Here is a 22357-nt window from a genome sequence, read left to right on the forward strand (position 1 = left end):
AACACAATCACTTCAAACATCAACAATATATACCAGCCATATGCATACTCATGTCCGTATCACCTCTTGAGTGGTTCAATCTTCATCAATCAATCAATTAATCAGTCACAGAAAGCCAAGTCTAACGCTAAAAGGGACAAACACTTGGGATATACCACGGACCTTCTCCAACACCAGCACAAATGGGGGGGAGCTTTGACAAGCCGACGGCTTCCACTAGAGTGATTGTAGCCCTCAGGTTAATTCACATAAATGGTTTCCCATCCCCCCAATCAGGGCCGTGCATGTCTCCCCCCCCCCCTCCCGGATTACCGGTACCACCCTCCCTAAACGACCGGCGACCCCTCCCACCAGAACCCCCTCCCAAAGGCCAATTCCCCACCCAATGGGCCGGGGTGCGCATGGCACTGGCGCCGCGGTCGTGAACATCAGCTGGTGGTACTGAGTGGCCCCCAGTGGCACTGTGTGAACCCCCGGTGGCACTGGGTGAACCCTCGGTGGCACTGCGTGACCCCCGGTGGCACTGTGTGACCCGGTGGCTCTGTGACCCACCGGTGGCACTGTGTGACCCCCAGTAGCACTGTGTGACCCCCCGGTGGCACTGTGTGAACCCCCGGTGGTACTGTGTGACCCCCCAGTAGCACTGCGTGTGACCCTCGGTGGCACTGTGTGAACCCCCGTTGGTACTGTGTGACCCTCGGTGGCACTGTGTGACCCTCGGTGGCACTGTGTGAACCCCTGGTGGCACTGTTTGACCCCCAGTGGCACTGTGTAGCAGGCCCCTTGCTGGCCCGGACGACACCGCTCACCATGAGCTGTGGGAGTGATGCTGGGGTGGTGTGAGGCTGCTGCAGGCTCAGGTATAGCCTCCCTCTCCAAGCCCCAGCACTACCTCTCGGTAATTATTTTCCTGTGAATTCGCGTTGTCTAGCACAGGAAGCCTGCCAGGGTTATCGAGGTCACCCTAGGCCAGCTACTGACCTTTCCCGGGATGCCACCCTACAATATTTGCCAAACTCTCATTACCTATTTACTTACTAGGTGAAAAGATGTACTGTATTAGGTGAAAGGAAACATGATCAACCGTTTCTGGACCCACCGTGGGATTGAACCCGGGTCCCCTGATTGTGGGTCGAGGATTCAAATTAACTAGTATATAATATTGGATGTTATTAACTGTTTTGAGTTCTTATAATTTGTAATTAGACCTGCAGGGACTTGAGATGTATCATATTGCTCTCAGTGTTGTGTGCACAGGTACGTTAATATTATTATAATTATTATTATTATTATTATTATTATTATTATTATTAATATCAATAGGCTGGAAGAAGGGATCCATAGCCTTTGGAAAAAAACACGAATCATTATAGAGGATGTTTAGGTCATGCCTCGCCCCCACTATATATATACCTGTATATATATATATATATATAGTATATGCAATTGACGATCACAAAACACTGATCATTTTATGCGGAAAATCCACAGAGAAATATGAAATGAGGTGAACGTTTCGGCTTTGTTAAAGCCTTTGTCAACACCAGACTGAATGGTGATGGTGTTCCTCTCCCTTAAGTGGGTACCCTATTGTATTTACGATTGATTCCTCTCCCTTAAGTGTTGTATGTACAAAATAAAGGGGATATTTATAGGGTATTAGATGTCGGGCACATAATAGACCACGAAACAATAGTCTGGTGTTGACAAAGGCTTTAACAAAGCCGAAACGTTCACCTCATTTCATATTTCTCTGTGGATTTTCCGCATATATAGTATATAAATATGACAGTGTATATAAATATATATTATGATAATAAAACAGGTAATAATAAAATACAGTAATTATATATATATATATATATATATATATATATATATATATATATATATATATATATATATATATATATATATATATATATATATATATATATATATATATATATATATATATATATATATATATATATATATATATATATATATATATATATATATATATATATATATATATATATATATATATATATATATATATATATATATATATATATATATATATATATATATATATATATATATATATATATATATATATATTTTATTATTAAATATGACCGAAAAAGTAAGATTAATAATTCTAACATGAATTTTCTCTATCTTTCTTACGTTTCTTTTCACTGTTGATGGTAATTCAAAGATCAATTCTCCAAAATTCATTTTTATTTCTAGTCTTATTATTTATTTCTAATTATATATATATATATATATATATATATATATATATATATATATATATATATATATATATATATATATTATATATATATATATATATATATATATATATATATATATATATATATATATATATATATATATATATATATATATATATATATATATAATTATGTATGCCATTGTGGCCCAATCAGAAAAAGGCATTTCATTACATTCAACAATGGTTTTCTGAAGGGTACTCATTGTGGAGTGCAAGGGGTTCCCTGCAGAAAACCACGAAGCTATCTTCCAAAGATTGCTACATAGTAAAAGGTCACATCAGTCGCAGAAAATTCTGTTTAGCCTGCCGGGAACCAGAGCTAGAACCTGGCACCCCCTCATGAGAGGTGCAGGGAGCAGGTGACAATCTGCCATCTCACCAGAAAAAGTCTGTAGAAAGGGCAGCTTTACAGACACTGTTGTTGGTTCACAAAAACAAACTCTCAGAAACTGGCAAACAACACCTCAACACAATTCACATGGAATAAGGGATTGACCCCCAGTAGGCCAAACAGAACTTACCATGACTAATGTGACCTTTTAGTATGAAGCAATCTCAGGAAGATAACTTTGGGTAGCTACCTGAACTCCATCAGAGATTGGGGTTTCATTACATTTAATGCTGGGTTTTTACTCATTATCAGGACTCCATTTGACATGACTTGTTCAGGTGTTCACTATTTCCTAGTCCTCCGTTATTGCATGATAAGACTGGTATGATTTATAGCAATTCAATTATGCAGTATTATAATTCTTAATAGTAGTATTTTCCAGCTGATACCACCACAATGGATACAGATGAAGATATCAGTGCATTGGAAGAAGAGGAAGAGGAGGTTGCACTTCTGTGCCATTCAAATCTATCCTGTGAACTGGAGCTGTCACATCCATGCTCTTCCCCAGAACCATCTTGTTCTTCTCCGTGCAACTCTGAACCATCATGCCGTCCCACACAGAGCTCAACTACATCACTGGAAGATCTTCTTTCTTCAGACATTGACGGTACTTCTTCATTTAAAATTTTGTCCATTCTTGGCATCAAAATAACTGTAATCCTATTTTATTTTTACCCTGTTAAATTTCAGAATGAAAGAACATTTTTTGCATTAGTGTTTTGTCTTCAGTGGTTGGGTAAGGCATTGTTTACACTTGTGTCTGTTGGTTGCTTGATTTAACCGCAAAACAGATGAATGGATTTGGAAGAAGTGCATTGAGAAAACAATGTTGAGTATGATGCACACAGGATTAAAGTGTTAGGAAGATTTACTGTTATATTCAAGGTTTTAGGTGTGTATTAATCGAAATCAAAATTATCTGTCTATGCAAGCAGGTAACCTGACACTTAGGCTCTTACATGCATATGTTAGTACTGTGTTGAAACAACTGTGTACAGCTCTTGGTCAAAGCATGATAGTCTAAATCCTTTTCAGTTCAGTACTGCATTGTGCAACTGTAAATACTTTGTTATGCAGCTTTTTGATTACTTTCTGCCTATGCTTTTTGCCAGTTAGTAAGACATATTTCTGGAACAAGAAGTAAATATCTTTGAAGGAAAGCTTGATAGACTTTGAAATGTATCAGATGTTTAGCAAAGACCGTGTTATCCTGAGGGTTGAATATCGCTATAGCCTGGTTGATTAGGCAGTCTTGAAAAGGAGTCTTGGGGTTTTGCAGCAAGAGTAGAAAAAATTCATGAGTTGACCACAAGTAAGGCAATTCCTGGGGAAAATTCCTTGTGGCTCCCTGAAGCTTCTTGGAGCCTAACTAACAGTCCCTAATTACTGAATCTATCAGTTGTTGAGTTCAGTTCAGCTTACCAAGGACCAGAACCTGGTCCCCGTCACAGAGGCACAGGAAGCAGGTTACACTCTGCACCTCACTTGGGAAGGCACCCAGAAAGTCAGTCAACCAATATAAACCACTGCCAGATTCAAAGAGACCAAAGCCTCACAACCCACTTACCAAACTCTCCTAAAAATGTATACAAATAAAAAAATTCTCAAAACAAGCATGTGCAAGTTTGTCCCACTCTTCCCACTCGTTTGGGGGGAAGTTGGGGGGGGGGGCTGGAGCTGTACATTGGCTCAAGCCCTCAGTTCCTCCACTTATGCAGTGCCCTCCAGACATGTGCAGTATGGCCCCAGGGTCATCAGTAGCTGTAGCTTTCCGCTAAGGGCTTCTCAGGATTTTTTCCTGTATGCTTTGTTTTGTACACTGTAGTGTAGTGTGGGCTTGATGTGATCTAGTAGTTGGGTGCCATCTCATCTCAGGAAGACACTGAGGCTCACCCAGAAATTGGCATTTCATTACATTCAACATTGGTTTTTTAAATTCTTTTATTTAATTTAAAATTTATTAAAAGCTTAGGTGTCTGAATATGTGTTTATCAGAAAGTGTAAATTGTGCAAGTAAAGTTGAGAGTAGAGTGAGTTCAAAGTGGATGGGGCAGATCCTTGGTTAGGAGGATAAGGATTATAAGTTAGGATTATAAGATAGGCTGGGATGTAGGTACAGGCCTAACTATTCTGCCCAAAACACTATGTGTGTTAGTAGATTTGTAAGAACACCAATGTTATCTACTCTCACAACCCAATGTATCTTCTATATAAATAAATAAAATAAATGTAGGAGTGACCCAGGTGGCATTTTTTGTTGCTTTAACATCTGACATCATCCACTGGTGATGCTCGACAATTAACCTCACCCATAGCACTACTGTTCAACAAATCTATAGAGTATCACACCTTCCCTGATATCCTCAAAAAAGCAAGAGTAACGCCAGTCCATAAAGGAGGCAATCCGGCGGACATAAACAATTATAGACCAATATCAAATCTACCCATTCTATCAAAAATATTTGAAAAAATTATTTACAAACAGCTCTATTCCTACCTCGTAAAATTCGACATACTCAGCCCCTGCCAGTTTGGCTTCCGGTCCCAAAAGAGCACCAATGATGCAATCATTAGTCTCCTTGACATTATCTACTCAGCCCTTGACAAAAATGAGTTTCCGATTGGACTCTTCATTGACCTAAGAAAAGCCTTTGATACTGTTAATCACAACTACCTCTTACTTAAACTCCAGCATTATGGAATCCGAGGCCTTGCCCTTGACTACATCCGATCCTATCTTAGTGACAGACACCAATATGTAACCATCAATGATACAACTTCTTCCACTCTACCAATTACCGTTGGAGTGCCACAGGGCAGCATCTTAGGACCTCTTCTATTTCTTATATATATAAACGATCTGCCTAATGTCTCTAATATTCTCAAACCTATATTGTTTGCTGACGATACTACCCTTATCTACTCAAACCTCAACCCACATACACTAAATAATGTTGTGAATAATGAATTAAAAAAAGTCCACTTATGGATGTCAACGAACAAACTAACATTAAACATCGAAAAGACTTACTACATCTTATTTGGAAGCAAATCATCAAATGCAATTCAGCTACAGATAGACAACATTAACATCAGTAATAAAAATGATGGCAAGTTTCTTGGCCTATTCCTAGACAAGAGACTCAACTTCAGCACCCACATTCAACACATAACTAAGAAAGTCTCTAAGACAGTTGGTATACTCTCCAAAATCAGATATTATGTTCCTAACTCTGCTCTCCTCTCACTATATTATGCACTAATCTACCCCTATCTTAATTATGGTATCTGTGCATGGGGGTCTACCACTGCAAACCACCTTAAGCCCATCATCACACAGCAAAAATCTGCTATCAGAATAATAACTAACTCTGCTTTCAGACAACACTCAGCTCCCTTGTTTAAATCCCTAAACTTGCTAAATATTAACTCCCTCCACACATTCTCTTGTGTCAACTATATTTACAAAACCCTGTTCTTAAATGCAAACCATGCTCTGAAACTCTCCCTGGACAGATGTAATAGGACCCATTATCACCACACCAGAAATAAATATCTCTTTGATATCCCCAGGGTCAAACTTAATCTGTGTAAACACTCTATGCAAATTAAGGGACCTAGTCTATGGAACTCACTCCCTAGTGAATTGAAAATCTGTAAAACTTTTGCCTTATTTAAAAGCAAAACCAAAAAGTACCTAACTTCATCTATTTAGTTTCCTACACTGAGCTTTAAATTTGCTCTGTACCTAGTGTTACCCAATCTCCTAATTTTTATGTAATATCAAACAACCTTATAATTGTGTTCATTGCTGTCTTCTTTTATGTGCTAGCCATATGCTGTATTGTGACTACCAATTTTTGTCAACTACCATCCAAGCTGTCATTGCAATCAATCTTATATTGTTTCTGCTGTATTGTGCCTACCAATTTGTTGTCAACTACCATTTTAAGCTGTCATTGCAATCAATCATAGCTACCTATGTGCTTTAATATACTGTACCTATAATTTTCTCTCATCTTTTTTTTTCATTCCATGTAATCTGTTATCATTTTTTTGTCTATAAATTTTGCAAGTATTTACTTCCTTAAAATTTTCTTAGATTAAGGACCTGCCCGAAACGCTGCGCGTGCTAGTGGCTTTACAAGACTGTAATTACCATATTTGTATCCTCACATTCCTTATGTACATTCTTGTATATGCATAAATAAATAAATAAATAAATAAATAAATAAATAAATAAAGCAATCGAAAAGGCCCATTGGGGAGTGTGGCAGCCTGGGACAAAGAACACTTGCATGGCATGAGTATGGCAAATGTAAGAGTTTGTGCAGTAAAAATGGTTACTGTGAAGTATGTGTAGTTTTATGAGAGAAGAATAAGGTTTGATAATGTTTTATAATAAGTTATATGTGCCTTTGGAAAAGAGGTCACCCATGTTTTCAAGCATTGTTAAACCTGGGAGACATGTATGGAAGACAATGGTAAGTGCAGTCATGTTTAATTGCAAAACTTGAGAGAATTTCTGAAGTGAATGAAATGGCGACAGTTAGATTTTCAGCGCTAACTGTTGTGAATAGTGAATTGGGACCGAGATGATTTGATAAAAACATAAGTTATATCTTAGTATAATGGAATAGGTAGTAAAGAGGAGTCAAGAAGCCAAAGGTGAATTAGCCTGCTAAGTGCATCTGGAAAATTGCATGGCAAATATACATCTAATAGATAGGATTTGTAAACTAAATGTGATTGTAAGAGTAGAGAAAGAAGCTTATGAGAGGAGTGTATTGGAATGCCTAATGCTTAGTAGTTTAGGGTGCAGGAGAGAAGCTGGTAACTGCATAACAATATTTTTAGACTTTTCAGTCATCAAATCCTGATTTTAAACACTTGACAAGGGAGGGCATAAGCAGCCTCGAATGACAAAACAATATGTACACGACCCAGATGTATCCTCTGCTAAAGTTCAAGACCGTCTCTTTTCCCCTCTTTTCCCTTCAAGAAGCCCCACAGTGGAGACTAAATGTCATGCACTGCCTGGAAGTGAGGTGACTCAAGAAGAGTCTTCTCGTAGAGAACCTGCATTTACTCATAACAGAGACTTCTCTTGAAGTATTGTATATAAAAATGCAAGCCAACCCTGGGGAGGGGGTGCCCTGTCCACGGTTGGAATGAAATAGAGTACTAGGGCATGTATAAATTGGGTGCTAGGGCATGCACATAAAGCATAAACAAAACAAACATTGCCCCTATCCCTGATGGAATGTAATGATCCAAGGAAAGCCAACACTGCTTAGCTGAAAGTTATAAGCCAATGATAGAATCAGGAGAGATTAACAGTGTTGGATAAGTCACAACAGTCAGAAGAGTAAGGGGGGACAGACTGGCCGAGACTCCAGGTTACCTGATCCACCACCTGGTGGCAGTTGAGCCAATTGCAGGTAAGGTATTTACCCTGCAGCAGTGATTGTTTGCTTTATTTACCAAGGAGTTCCTAATTTCCTTTAAGTAGTTGCTTATTTTGTTGTGCCTATACTTTCTGGGGGTTTTGCCAGTTTTGTGGGTGATATGTGAACCCCCTGCTTTCCTCGCCTCATAGACAGCCAGACTATGGCCCTGACTCCTGGTAGGTTACACTTGGGTCTCGGAGGTCTGGTGCATTAAGTAAAGGTTAGGTAGTACCAGCGCTAAGCTCTGGGAGCTACCAAAAGGGTCCCTCTCAAAAAATAACTTTTTCATAAATGTTTTGAGATATGAGATATATACAAGAGTTGTTACATTCTTGTAGAGCCACTAGTATGCGTAGCGTTTCGGGCAAGTCCTTAATCCTATGGTCCCTGGAATACGATCCCCTGCCGCGAAGAATCGTTTTTTCATCCAAGTACACATTTTTACTGTTGCGTTAAACAGAGGCTACAGTTAAGGAATTGCGCCCAGTAAATCCTCCCCGGCCAGGATACGAACCCATGACATAGCGCTCGCGGAACGCCAGGCGAGTGTCTTACTATTACACCACGGAGACTGCAATGTGCATGTGTTGAACAATGGTTGGGAGAAATAGATACTGAAAAAGTGTGTGTAATATATAGAGGGGGGGGGGCATGGGACAGATATACGAGGCTTTAGATAGTAGAGTAGGATGAAGTGAAGCATTACAGTAGTTTGCCTGATGCTGGTAGTATACATATCAGCTGCTGTATCTAGTGGCCCAGGCAGGGCATGAAATCCTGTGGCTTTTCATGATCCCTGCTATTCTGATTGATGAGTTTATCTGCAATATGCAAACTCATGAACTTATCCTTTATAAACTTTATGAGATAAACTTTGAGTTTATCTGCTATATATAAACTCATCCGAGTTACACTGATGAGTTTATCCATGTGTAACACCCAACCACTGTTGATGTAGATGATGACTTGTGCCTCTCATTCTTTCCTGCTTCTTCCTATCTAATTTGCTCCTTTTGTGTACCTGTTGAGTCACTCCGCAGTCTTCTACCCACAATTTTATTTCTTATTTTATGCAAGAGGTGACTGTTTCCCTAATGTAATTGCCAAGCAAGCATGTAGAATTCTTTGGCAAATATTTCAGGTGTTGCTTCAAAAGTCTTCAACACTTGAAGGCATCTGAAATGTCTGGAGATTCTACATGAGACCATCTCCTCAAGAAAGGTGAGCTCCCAGAGGAAATAAGGCATCAAAGATATAGTGACTGATTTTCTAATACAACTTCATTTTTCAATACCAACTTCATTTTATAAATTAGTAATTTTTTACAACTTTAATTATAGACTTGCTGTACATTGTTTCATTCCTCGTTCATATTTCGCTCCCACAAATCAGGATAAAGTAGAATAATATTCTTGTATGATTATTTCTTCACATTTGTAGCAATAATCTTACCATTCATAACTCTTCCCAGGAGTCTGATTTTTATATCACCTTTCTTCTGTGCACTACTTGCTCCTTTATGTTTTTAACGTGTCTGCATCGTACCAGTCCCATCCATTGAAATTTGTTTGCTTCTTCCAGTGCTCAACCATCTATTTCTTTTATGTTTCATGACATTTTATATGCTTTAGTAAATCTGATCAAATATAACATTTCACATTTTTGCCTTTTAAAGACCATTGGCATGCTCTTTTACTGGCATTAAAGTTTAATTTTCTTCTGTTTCACACAACAGTACAGTATACAGATCTCATTCACAATAATCTGTAATTTTTCTTCACTGCCATTAAACAGGCTCCTGACATACCCAAAATCCCACATTTATCTCTCCTTGTTCTTCTAAGGGGCATACACAATCTCCAAACTCACCCTGTGAATTCAGATATTTATATTCACCCTTCTTTTCAAATTACAAACCTTTAATTGCATGTTCCATGCCATCTTTTGCAGTGCACATCCATATCACTTGATACACTTTGTGCTTTTCACATCATTCCATATGCATGTACCAGTACCACTCCATCATTATTCATGTACCTAACAGGCCTAATTTAAACATTTTCAAAGCACTCATTACTTGCTTAGTATTGCACTTATCACACATTCCTCTCATGCTGCATATGATTGTACATACCTGCACGGCTTCATGTAGACAGCTGGCTGCACACTGCTATCTTGAGGGCTCACTCCTAAATTGCATAGGTAGTTGACGTGTCTTGCCACAGTTAGGGCTCTTAATCAGATTTCCAATAGATTAACCCTTTATTTGAAGCTACTGTACAAACCAGGAACTCCTCATCTGAATTAAAAGCCAGTCTACAATTGGTGTGAGCCTCTACAACATTAGTGAATTCTGCCATGGGACATATGACATTTCTCAGGATGTATGCATTAAAGTAGAGAGAGAATTCTGAGTTGCTTTATAAACTCCTATCATTGAGCAGCTTACTATAGCAGAATACATTGCATATCTGCACTATTTGGCTTAGCTGCCACTTAGTTGTAAACAAATTTATAAAAGCTATTTACTCTCTGTGGTTACTGGAGGTTTATGTTCATTTGCCTGGATAAACTGGATCAAAGTATACTTTTATTATGTCAAATTATAATTATATCAAATTATACTAAGGAGCCTCCCCCAGTGGCTCCCAGAAGCTATCTTGATGAGATTGCTACATCTTAAGGAGTCACATCAGTTGTGAAAGTTATGCTTGGAATACTAGGGACCAGACTCAGAACCTGGCCCTACCTCACAGAGGTAAAAGGAGTAGGTGACAATCTGCCATCCACACTAGAAGACGCCTCCAGAAAGTCAGCAAAGCTTTACAGACTACTGGAGTGTTCGCAGAAAATGAGGCCTCGAAACCGCCACACACATCCTTAAACAATTCACTTGAAACATGGTAATCACTCAAACTATCAAATATTGTTAGTGCTAATTACCACCATAATGCCTCCCGACCTCAGCGTTCATCAACTCTCCACCTCAGTTTTTTTGCTGATACCGTACCTACTGGTACAGCTTGAAGTGTTACCAATACGTCAGACTGTGAGAAAGTCTCGCTGCTTCAAGCTAAGTGCCAGCCGTCCTTGGACTCTGTTGTCTTGTAAGGACCATTTTGTTCCGACATGTTGTATGGGTTTCACTCTTTTGGCATTTCGGGTTACATGCACTCAGTGTTTTCTTCTGAGTGTGTGACTGCTAATGCTGCCCTTGCATAGTTAGGGTTCCCTTCTTTGGTTTGTTCAGGAATTTGCCCTTGAGAGGCCTGAGCACTGAGGTAGGGAACATTGCCTCAGGCAATTCAAGGATCCATAATTCCTTTGTTTGATCCCCTGGCTGGGGAATTCTTTGTGTTGAGTACACTGGGGTTTGCATACTTATTTACTTATACATACATAAAGCAGTCTCCGTGGTGTAGTGGTAAGACACTCGCCTGGCGTTCCGCGAGCGCTATGTCATGGGTTCGTATCCTGGCCGGGGAGGATTTACTGGGCGCAATTCCTTAACTGTAGCCTCTGTTTAACGCAACAGTAAAATGTGTACTTGGATGAAAAAACGATTCTTCGCGGCAGGGGATCGTATTCCAGGGACCTGCCCGAAACGCTACGCGTACTAGTGGCTGTACAAGAATGTAACAACTCTTGTATATATCTCAAAAAAAAAAAAAAAAAAAAAAAAAAAAAAAAAAAAAAAAAAAAAAATTATACAGCACACCACACCATGGTTGTCACTCATTTTGGCTGCAATTGGCACCTGATGTGTGTACTTAGCTACCATCCTTCAGGCTCTTGGAATCCCCCTGTGGGTCTCTGGCATGGTCTGTATGGCTCAGCCCATCAAGCCCTCTCTTGCACTCGGCAAGATTTCGTGGCATTTCTTTTGTCACTTCCTCTTCCTTTGTTGTTGTTTTTCTATTTCTGAGAGTGTGGTGCTGTCTCGGCTTTTTCTTGATCAGCATCTCATGCTGAATACTGTTGCCTTGTATCATGCGGTGCTGGCAGAGCCACTGCAGCTTACATTTGGGGTTGATACTATCTCGGCTCCATTTATCAAGCTGTTTTGTGCCTTGTTTCACCTCCGGCTTGCTCATGCACCATCTGAGCCTGCTTGGTCTCTGAACTGCATTCTTACATTTCTCTCTTCCTCTCGGTTTATGGTGTCTCCCTTCTGTCTGGGATTGTTTCTCTTGCTTTTGGTTGTCAGGTTTGGAGCTTCTTGCTCTCCTCTGTAGACGGGGTTCTTGTTCTTTTGGCCCTGGTGGGCGTTTTGTTCACATGCAGCCGGCTCCTGCTCTTCTGGCGAAGAACGAGTTGGCTGGCTTCTGGAGTGATCCTTTGGTCATTGATGTCTTGTTGGTTTGGCCAGGAATACATCATGTGCTGTGCCTAGGGGTGGTGCTGGTGCTACCTTCATGCCATCAATCCAGTAAATGCCTTGTGATTGATCCTCTTTCTTTGGCCCCTTGTCAGTATTAAGTCTAACGAGCCTGCAGTTTACTCTCGTGCCCTGATGTTAGGAGGTATGCCGTTCTGTCGGCAGTGTTTGCAAACGTGACCTGGGCAGATGGTTTTGAACTGGGTTCTGGTGACCCGGTATCTTGTTAATGTTCCCAGGCCTCGATACCCTTGTGTGGCTTTGGGTCGTATCTTTCCGCTGGGTGTCTCCTCTTCATCTTGAATCCTGCAGTGCTTCCTCCTCCCTGGTCGAGTTCCTGTGTGTTTTCCTGCTCTGTGGGTAGTTAGCTTCAGGGAGCCACAAAGAAAACCCAAGAAAACCAGCATTGAATGTAATGAAATGCCAATTTCTGGGTGAGCCCCAGTTGCTCCCTGGTTCCCTCCCTCCCTTCCTACATCTGTCCTACAACTGAGGGTAGAGACATCAGCTAGCAGTGTGCTGCTTCTCTCCTCTACCTAAATGAGCAGGGGAGGTGAGGCGAGCAAGCTTGTGCTAGTTTCAAGATAATTTGATAATTTGTTTACATAGCTGGGGGAGCTCTTTAGCAAGGTTTGAGGCTTCAGTCTCTTTTCTAACAGTGGATTATTTTGACTTGTTGACTTTCTGGTTGTCTTGTCTGGTGAGGTGGTGAAAATAAAATGTCACCACTCCCTGTGCCTCTGTGAGGGGGGTAAGGGGGGCAGGTTCTAGCACTGCTTCCCAGTAGGCCTATAGAACCTTACCACTGATGTGACCTAGTAGATGGTACCACCTCCCAGCGCTTTAGGAAGCCACGGGCTCACCCAGGCAATTGGTGCTTCATTACATTCAACGCTGGTTTTTTCTTTTTACGGTTAAAAAAAAATTAATTTCTGCATATGTGAAGATTTAATATATACTGTATACTGTATTTATAAAACACATTGTTGCACTGTTGTATTAATCTTAACCCCAGTTGTGGACATAATGAAAGCATATGATATTTGCTACCTGTTGTCTTTTATGGGTTCTATAACTGTAATTACATAATTGCAATTGCCATATTAATTTAGTTTACTATATCAGGCTCATACAGTAATTACAATCAGGCTACAATTACTGAATGTAATTGTAGTTAAGTTGTAAGTTATGCCTGAAACTCTTTGCGTATTAGTGGCTGTATTAAATATACATTCAGCATTCTATCATATTTCAGATGATCCTGTAACCTCACTAGCTTCACGGGTATCATCATATACTCTCCCGATAAACAGGAGAGAACACAAGACTGTGGTCAGATATGTTATCCAGTCAGCACGTACACAAATTACTAAGGAAGAAAAGTTTGTGGTAAGAATTTTTTATTAGATGTTGGTAGTAGGGATATTTTATGGCCTTGTTCTGCCTATTTCCGAGTGTAATTTTTTTTTTTTTTTTTTTTTTTTTTTTTTTATAGATATATACAAGAGTTGTTACATTCTTGTACAGCCACTAGTACGCGTAGCGTTTCGGGCAGGTCCCTGGAATACGATCCCCGCCGCGAAGAATCGTTTTTTCATCCAAGTACACATTTTACTGTTGCGTTAAACAGAGGTTACAGTTAAGGAATTGCGCCCAGTAAATCCTCCCCGGCCAGGATACGAACCCATGACATAGCGCTCGCGGAACGCCAGGCGAGTGTCTTACCACTACACCACGGAGACTGTAATTACCTAAGCTACGCTCATGGTGTCCCATCTTGCCAGTATTCTTTGCCATGTGACGCTCTGAAATTACTTATAGTTTTGGCCTCCACCACTACCTCTCTTAACTTGTTCCAAGCATCTATCACTCTGTTTTGCAAAAGGGAACTTTCTAAATTTTTTGTGGGGCAGTTTAGTTTCCTTGTTTTGAATGTATGACCTCTTGTTCTTGAAGTTACAGTTTTCAAGATTTCTTCTTTGTTACGTTTGTTGATTCATTTTACTGTTTAGTATGTAGTGGTCATATCACCTCCTTTTCTTCTATTTTCCGCATTGGTATTTTTAGTATCTCTTGCTTTTCCTCTCGGCTCTTGTTTCTCAGTTCTGGACACTATTTAGTTGTATGTCTTTGCAATTTTTCCAGTTTATTGATGTGCTTCTTGAGATATTGGCACCATACCATCACTGTATATTCCAGTTTTAGTCTTTCAAAGGTCATGAACAATTTCTTTAACCCTTGCAGTGCGCACCTGTTTTTAGCAAAACCTTCATAGTGCAATTGTTAAGGACATATTGTTGTTGTTTTTATAACTGTTCAGGTAAAGTTAGTGTCAAAATGTTTCCAAACTCAACCATTTTCATTTCAAAACACAGAGAGTGATGAAAACATTAAAAAACATTAAAATATAGCTTAATTAAAAAATAAAAATAGCACAACTCTCAGAACGAGATTTCTCGGTTGGCGCAGCACAGTGGTTAATGTTTCACTGCTACCATTTTTGTAGATTGGAACTGTTTCTCTTTTTCAATATATCTACCATGATTCCTGTATACACATATGACTGAAAAATCAATTTAAGTGGAATGCTCAGCTCAAATGCACATTCTTTCAGAACCCAAGATGAAACTCTATCTGGGCCATCTATCTTGTTTCTGCATATCTCCTTGAGCATGTTTTCCCACTTCATTTCAAGATGAAGTGGCCTATTACTTGTGGCCTATATACTATGTTATTCTCTGAAATTCATATTGTCTATAAAACAATGCCATGGTTTTCATGTCACTGTTTAAGACCCATACAGCCCAGGTGAATGGACTCATATTGTCTAATTATCTGAAAACATAATTTTGCACTCATTCCTTATCAGCCTCTGGATTTTATCCTTTACCTGCAATTTTCTTTCAATGAATTTATAGAATAGGGCTGGTTCTGTTTTACATTTGACATCTAGTTCACTGAATTCCATGCATTAATATTTAATTACTATCTCCCATAGGTGTACACAGTTGAGGCCCAGAGATTTCTGCAGTACTCAGAAGGGGAGGAAAATATATCATACAAACCATTATTGAAGAAATTTGCTACCTTTGAACGACGATATTCAGAGTTCCTCACTGTGTATAGTGCATTGATGACCTCTCACAGATCACTAATGGAGGATTTTGATGGCTTTCCCAAGAAAGTTATTATAGGTGAGTAATGCATGAAGCTTTTCTTTTAGTTAATGTTAGTGAACTTCTAGGAGCTGTATTCATAACAACAATCTTACTACATAATAATTTTCGTTCCTAATCTGATGGTGGCTCTTGGTGCATTTTCAATGAAGTGAGTCATAAAATCACTTTAAAATGAGATTTTAAAGTTGGAAAGTCTAGCATACGTTCTTTACACAATGTTCTTTATGTGGTCCTCAGTTGACCCCTAGATCTTTTTACCAGAATTCTTTAAAGCTTTTCACATACTGTAATTTGTAAGTTGTGTGCAGCCTAATTTCTTCTATTCCATATTCCATAAAATGGCATTTATTCACATTAAATTCCATTTACCAAGTGTTGCACCATACACTTACTGTGTCCAGGTGTTCTTAAAGGGCATGATAATGGTCTAAGGCCTCTTATCTTCCCCAGTAGCTTGGCATCATCAGCAAACATATTCATTTAATTCTATATTCTTTCTGATAGATCATTTGTATTCTATAGACAATGAACAATATTGGTACAAGAACTGATCCCTGTGGTACTCCATTAGTAACATTTCTCCAGTCTGATACATTGCTTCTGATTACTGGCTTAATATTTCTGTCAGAAAATTTTACATCCATGTCAGCAGTGTTCCTGTCACTCCATTATGTTCTAAATTCCAGAATAACCTCTTATGTGGAACTCGGTCAAAAGCTTCTTTAGGTCCCAATAAATGCAGTCAACCCAACTATCTCTTTCTTGTAAAATGTCTGTGGCTCTATCATAGAAGTTAAGTTGATTTGTTACACAGGATCTCCCTGATAAAAAATCATACTATTATAATATAATTTCTCTCCAGGTGTTCTACCAATTTGGTTTTAATTTTTGTTGCTAATGCTTTGATTACTATGCTTGTTAACATTACAGGCCTATAATTAAGAGGGGTCTTACCTGCTACCATTTTTGTAAATTGGAACTGTGTTAGCTTTTTTCCATATACTGTACACAAAGATGACTGAAAGATAAATTTAAGTGGAGTGCTGAGCTCAGATGCACATTCTCTCAGAATCGAAGGTAAAATGACATCTGTGCCAATTGCTTTGATTCTACATAGCTCCTTGAGCATTTTTCCACTGCATCTTGAGACATCTCTGTGTACTCTGTTATTCTCTAAGATTTGTAATGTACAGTATTGTCCGGTTCTCGTAAAATTTAATTTTGCACAAACACACTTTGGGACTATTCATTTAGTGTTTCACTCATTTCCTTTTCATTCTCTGTTAATCTGTTACCCCATTTTGAACCTTGGAATTTTATCCTTTACCTGCAATTTGCTTTTAATGGATTTAGAGATTAGGCCTGGTTCTGTTTTACATTTGTCCACTAGCCCTTTCTCAAGATTTCTTGCTGCCCCTTTTCTCACTGCTGTGTAGTTGTTTCTTACTTCTTTGTACTGCTCGTATGCTTGAGGGTTTGGCCTCTTCCTATACTGATTCCATTTTTTTTGTTTTTTGTTTCCTGGCCTTCTAACAATTTCAGTTGATGTCCTGTTTTCTAGCTCTGCATTCCTTGTTTTGGTATACATTTTTTTTTTGTATCATATATTTCACAAAACTTGGCATACATCCTGTTTTCTATTTTTGCAAACAGTATGGTAGATGAATGGATAATTTTAAATGAGAGGGCAATTTATTCTACAATCATCAGTAGCTTCAAGATATCAAATGACTGGAGATTATAGGGAAGATAGAACACCACTAGCCTATCATCCTGTAACTACGCTTTGGTTATTACATGATATGAAGAGAATTGTTAAGGTATGTGAATGTAATGTAAAATAGCGCTCAGTCATGGGTGAAAATGTAAGTCCTCTACAGTAAATAATGTAAATTTTATGATACATGCATTCAAATATATATATATTATGTACTTGCCTTTCAGGAAACTTTAGCATGGATGTGATTACCGAACGTTGCAAAGGATTGGCACGTTTTATGAATTTTGTCCAGGACGAGGGTGTGCTGAGTCGTACAGCTGTCTTTTCCAAGTTTTTGTACCATCCTGAGGTAATGATGAGCAATAACCTTCTCCTCCAGTCCCAGTTTGAAGAAGCATGTCCTATTCTAGAAAATACATACATTCTTCTCAGTAGCCTTCACTGGGACACTGGACTTACCCTTCGAACTCTCTGTCAGTTGATTGTTAGTCTACATGCTGTGAGCAATTTTGAAAGGTCCTACATGTTTGCCCAGGTTGCTCTTCATAAATTTAAGTCGCCTAGTAACAAGAAGATTGGAAAAGGTCTTTATCTTCCACTTCTTATCTTTTGTGATAACCTTTGGCATGTATTGGGGAAGGATGGAAATTATATTAAGAGCAAAATTCAACTCGTACGAAAACAAAAGAGGCAGGACGAGTGTATACCAAACTTGCTTGATGTGCTTCGGGATGAAATTGCTCTACGGACTCTGCACTGAACTTCTGGCCTATTTGTTCCTATTTGGTAGTTTTATATGATGACCAGAGTTCAGCAATGAAGCCCCATGTTAAATGACAGACTAAGAATTAAATCAGATTTTTTTTAAATTTAATTTCAACATTTAAAACTACAAATATTCTTAATTTATTTTCATTAGCTTACCATTCATTCATGGTGCTATTGGCTTTCCGCTGTGGAATACAGTGCGTCATATTTCAAGAGTAAATGACACAGTAGTAGTAGTAGGCATCCATCAGTCTCGGTAGACAATGGAGTTGTGCTCTGGTTGTCGGTCAGATGTGGCCTCTCCAGGGCGCAAAGCCAGGGTAGATTGATGCAGAGGATTATTAAATTGTTACATGGAGGATTATAAAAATATTATAATATATAAACAATAACACAGCATTGTTTATATATTATAATATTTTTCCTGCTATAGATTGCAGAGCAAGGTCCTAATCACATTAGGAAATACAGTACGTGTTATCTATTGCTTATTCATATGTAGTTTTTTCTTTTGAGTAAATGGTCTTTGTGTACTCATTCACTGTCCACTGGTTAAGTTTTGACTTGGCACCAGTGTGATGGATAACTTAATACTGCAGGCCCTTGCTAGTCACATGAGGTACGTGTGTGGGAGACACTTGTGAATGCTTATACAGTACTAATTGACCACTGGGTAAAAGGGGAATAGCTTTCCTGTTGCATAAAGTAATGATAATGTATTTTTAAAAGTATTAATGATATAAAAATGGAAGAAAATAGTGATGAATATGTGTGTGGAAATGTTAGTGTGAGAATATGTGTATGAGACTCTGTATAAGGAGTGTATGTATGTGTGTGGGTATGTTTACACATTGGGCAAACTATACTGATAAACAATTGAATAGTATGCTACTAGAACAGATGATTTACAGATTGTGTGATCACTGGGTCACTTGGTGATGACTGCAGCTGTTTTTTTATATAGTGTTCATCTGATAAAATGATAGTTGCTGGAAAATGACTCCCTCAATGGCTTTCCAAACTTATTCTCTGATACACCTAGCCACTGAGACCCATTCATCACCTACCGGAAGGCAGGACCATAATTTGGCTCATTCTGCGAAGCGAGAGGTGCAAGACGATCAGAGATAAACTAAAAGCCAGCATAAAATCTGCAAGAAAGCATAGGTGCAAAAAAAAAAAAGCCAAGTGACTCCCTTGAAGGAAATTAGTTACTCATGGGTAGACAAAGAAAACAATTATTGCTGCAGGGTAAACAAAGCAAACCAGTGTTGCTGCAGGGTAAACAAAGCAAACCATTGTTGCTGCAGGGTAAACACCCAAAGGTTGAAGTGCCTGATTATCCCCCAGATGGCAGTCCAGGTCACTCATGATCCAAGCCAGCCCTCTCTTCCACTCGTGTGCTTGGTGCGTCCTGTTCTGCACCTGCTGTCTCTTATGGGACCCACCTGCAGCCCTTCACTTTCACCCAAGTGATGTTGGCTTTCCCTGATATATAGGGAAAAAAAAACAATATATATAATATATAATTTATTTATTTTCCCAGGTATATTTGTGTTCCCAGAGACCAGTGTGGGAAGCTAAGGCTCGGTTGCAGCAATATATCAAGTTAAGACTGACTAATCTTAACTAAACTGACTAACTTGACTGACTAAAGACCAGACTAATTTGTTATATAATGAATAAAATGATGCATGAAAATATTTTTCATCAAAACTGAAAAGGAATGATAGCTACAAACAGCATAGACAAAATCTATGAATAACAAGGGCCTGCTATATGGATTGAATACAAGCATAAAATATTTAATAGGTGTTACTTCACGATGCTGTTTACCTTATTGAAGGAAGCTAAAAAAATATTAGTTTATTATGCTGCTACTCTTGAAAGTCTGAATTATCAGTACTGTATTTGTCAACCAAAATAGCATTTAGTGAGTAACATACTGAAGGAAGGAAGGAATAATCAAGGGAAAGTGCCAAACCATTACGACTATATAGCACTTGGAAGGGGTCAGGATAAGGATTTGGGATGAGACGGGAGGGGGGGGGGTAGGAATGGTGCCCAACCATTTGAACGGTCGGGGATTGAACACTGACCTGCATGAAGTGAGACCGTCGCTCTACCGTCCAGCCCAAGTGATTGGAGTAAACTAAATTTGTATATAGGAGCTTGAATTTTAGCACTCGTGTTTCATTGAGGCTGTCACATTTGCTTTAAAAATTTATACAGATCTGATTTGAATAATGAACAAATCAGTATTTTATAATAATTAAAACTGATGGTTTAGCAAATTAATAGTAATTTGTTAGTAGTAGTTGATATTTTTTAGCAAATAATTAGTATAAGTTTGTTTTAAATCAATTTAAATTTTGTTGCTAACAAAAGTTCTGCTAACAAAATATAAGAGACTGCAGTGACATCTCAATATTTCATATCTCAATATATATATTTCATTTCTATAAAATCCTGACAAAGTCTTCCCACTACCTACCATATTTTTCCTTTGCATTCAGAGTTCTAAACAAAATGAAGATAGTGGAGATGGCACTGTGAAATCTGAATCATCAGTTCATCATGTAAAATAATTTTCATCAAATTATGCATATTTTTATTTTTATTAATCCTGTGTTATGATATATAATAGTTGTCAAAATAATGCATTTATATTTTAGAAATGTTTCACTGAGCTTGTACTGCATTATAAATTGCACAAAAAGGGTTTGAGGTGTTTTCTGGTGTGTTCATAGCCTGCTGAGTGCACTTGTGTGTACTCAGCAGGCTATGCTGAGCCCATATGTGCACACTATGCCCATATGTGCACTCGGTGTGTGCCTTCTTGCTACTGAGGCCTTTTCGCTGAGTTTTTGTTGGATATATAATTATCTGCGATTTAAAACCATGTTATCTGGCAAGAGAGGTAAGAATGGAGTAGGAATAGGAAGTGAAATTTTTAGACCATGAATTAAAAAGTCAGCATTATTAGAGAAACTAGATTGAGGTGTGACAGGTAAAGAATTGGCAGAGGATTATAGCATTGGCACTAGTACTGTTTTGGAGGTTAAGAAGTGAAGGAAATCATGGAATTCGTCCTTAAGAGGAAAAGCAGTGATGATAGAAGTAGCGACAGAAAAACTGCAGTCAGGTAAATATGACCAAATGGATGATACTGCTTATGTGTGGTTTACACAATATTCTATGCATTTACAGTATGATGCGAAAGGCTTGGTATTGCATTATATGTAATATATAGTGTTATAACTGTATTCTGCTACCACTGGGGTTAAGAAAGCCAGCCTGTGCTCCAAAAAGGTATGTAAACAAATTTCTTTTCTCTTTTTTTTTTTTTTTTTTTACATTTTACATTATAAATATAATATTTATGCCCCACCATGATCATTGTTTACTGTATATATATATATATATTATTTGTATCGTATCCATAAACATGTCTTGTATCACTTGTTTTAAGAAAAATCCAGAACATTTGTTGGTAAATAGCAAATTTCCAGAAAGCTATGTTCATGCAAATCCAAATTGGGTCCAAAAGGATATAACGCAGATTTTGGAGTGTGCCTGTATAGATGTTTGTCAACCTTTGATGTGAAATGTTGCTGTTATTGTTATCAACTCCAAAATGACTCGGATAAATAGACCTGTTGTTTAACCCCCTTTGCCATCTTTTGATATTTAATTTTTAGTAGTTAAAATTGTTTTCCTTTTAAAGAAAAAGTTTCTTACCAAGTTAGTCACAGCATATGTTTGTCACATGATGCATGTCCAATGTTGATAGTTTTGTTGGTAATATTATCAGGTAGAAAATATACTTGCTTCTAAACTGGTGAACTTCCAACAACATTCAACAGAAGTTATTTCCATGCTGTATGAATCTCGGTAAATGGGATTTATGAATCTTGGTAGGCGTGAGTTATGAATCTCAGTAGACATGATTAATGAATCTCGGTAAACCTGATTGCATTTCGGTAAATAGGATTTATGAAACTTGGTAAACAGTATTTACGAATCTCAGTCGGCCTGTATCTGAAGCATTCTGTGCTCTTCATAAGTATCCCCATTACAACAGAATGACTATATACAATTAGTTTTTTCATCATTTATACTGTACATGACATTAAGATTACATGTTCTGTGATGTTGGCAGCGGGCTAGTGCCTGTTGAGTGT

General features: G+C 38.3%; 1 protein-coding gene across 3 annotated transcripts; it reads left to right on the forward strand.

The window, feature by feature from the left end:
- Positions 1 to 326: 326 nt before the first annotated feature.
- On the forward strand, positions 327 to 21631 carry Snx21 (Sorting nexin 21). Of its 3 annotated transcripts, none has more exons than XM_045754619.2 (5): positions 327 to 898; positions 3045 to 3285; positions 13762 to 13895; positions 15505 to 15700; positions 17630 to 21631. In XM_045754619.2, the coding sequence occupies exons 2-5, from the start codon at positions 3072 to 3074 to the stop codon at positions 18163 to 18165; spliced, it is 1080 nt and encodes a 359-aa protein (XP_045610575.2). In that variant the 5' UTR covers positions 327 to 898; positions 3045 to 3071; the 3' UTR covers positions 18166 to 21631. The 3 variants fall into 3 exon arrangements, with proteins under 3 accessions (XP_045610575.2, XP_045610574.2, XP_045610573.2); XM_045754618.2 differs by having other exon boundaries at positions 328 to 898; positions 3058 to 3285; XM_045754617.2 differs by lacking the exon at positions 327 to 898 and adding an exon at positions 967 to 1257 and having other exon boundaries at positions 3058 to 3285.
- Positions 21632 to 22357: the final 726 nt, after the last annotated feature.

Source organism: Procambarus clarkii, chromosome 37 (genome assembly GCF_040958095.1).
Source record: "Procambarus clarkii isolate CNS0578487 chromosome 37, FALCON_Pclarkii_2.0, whole genome shotgun sequence".
In the NCBI taxonomy this organism is placed as follows: domain Eukaryota; kingdom Metazoa; phylum Arthropoda; class Malacostraca; order Decapoda; family Cambaridae; genus Procambarus; species Procambarus clarkii.

Bases quoted from the DNA above. Each gene is read 5' to 3' on its own strand.
- Snx21 (XM_045754617.2), top strand. From the start codon at position 1,224: ATGTATCATATTGCTCTCAGTGTTGTGTGCACAG. The intron at 13,896-15,504 runs GTAAGAATTTTT...TATCTCCCATAG, and splicing joins CTAAGGAAGAAAAGTTTGTG to GTGTACACAGTTGAGGCCCA. The intron at 15,701-17,629 runs GTGAGTAATGCA...CTTGCCTTTCAG, and splicing joins TCCCAAGAAAGTTATTATAG to GAAACTTTAGCATGGATGTG.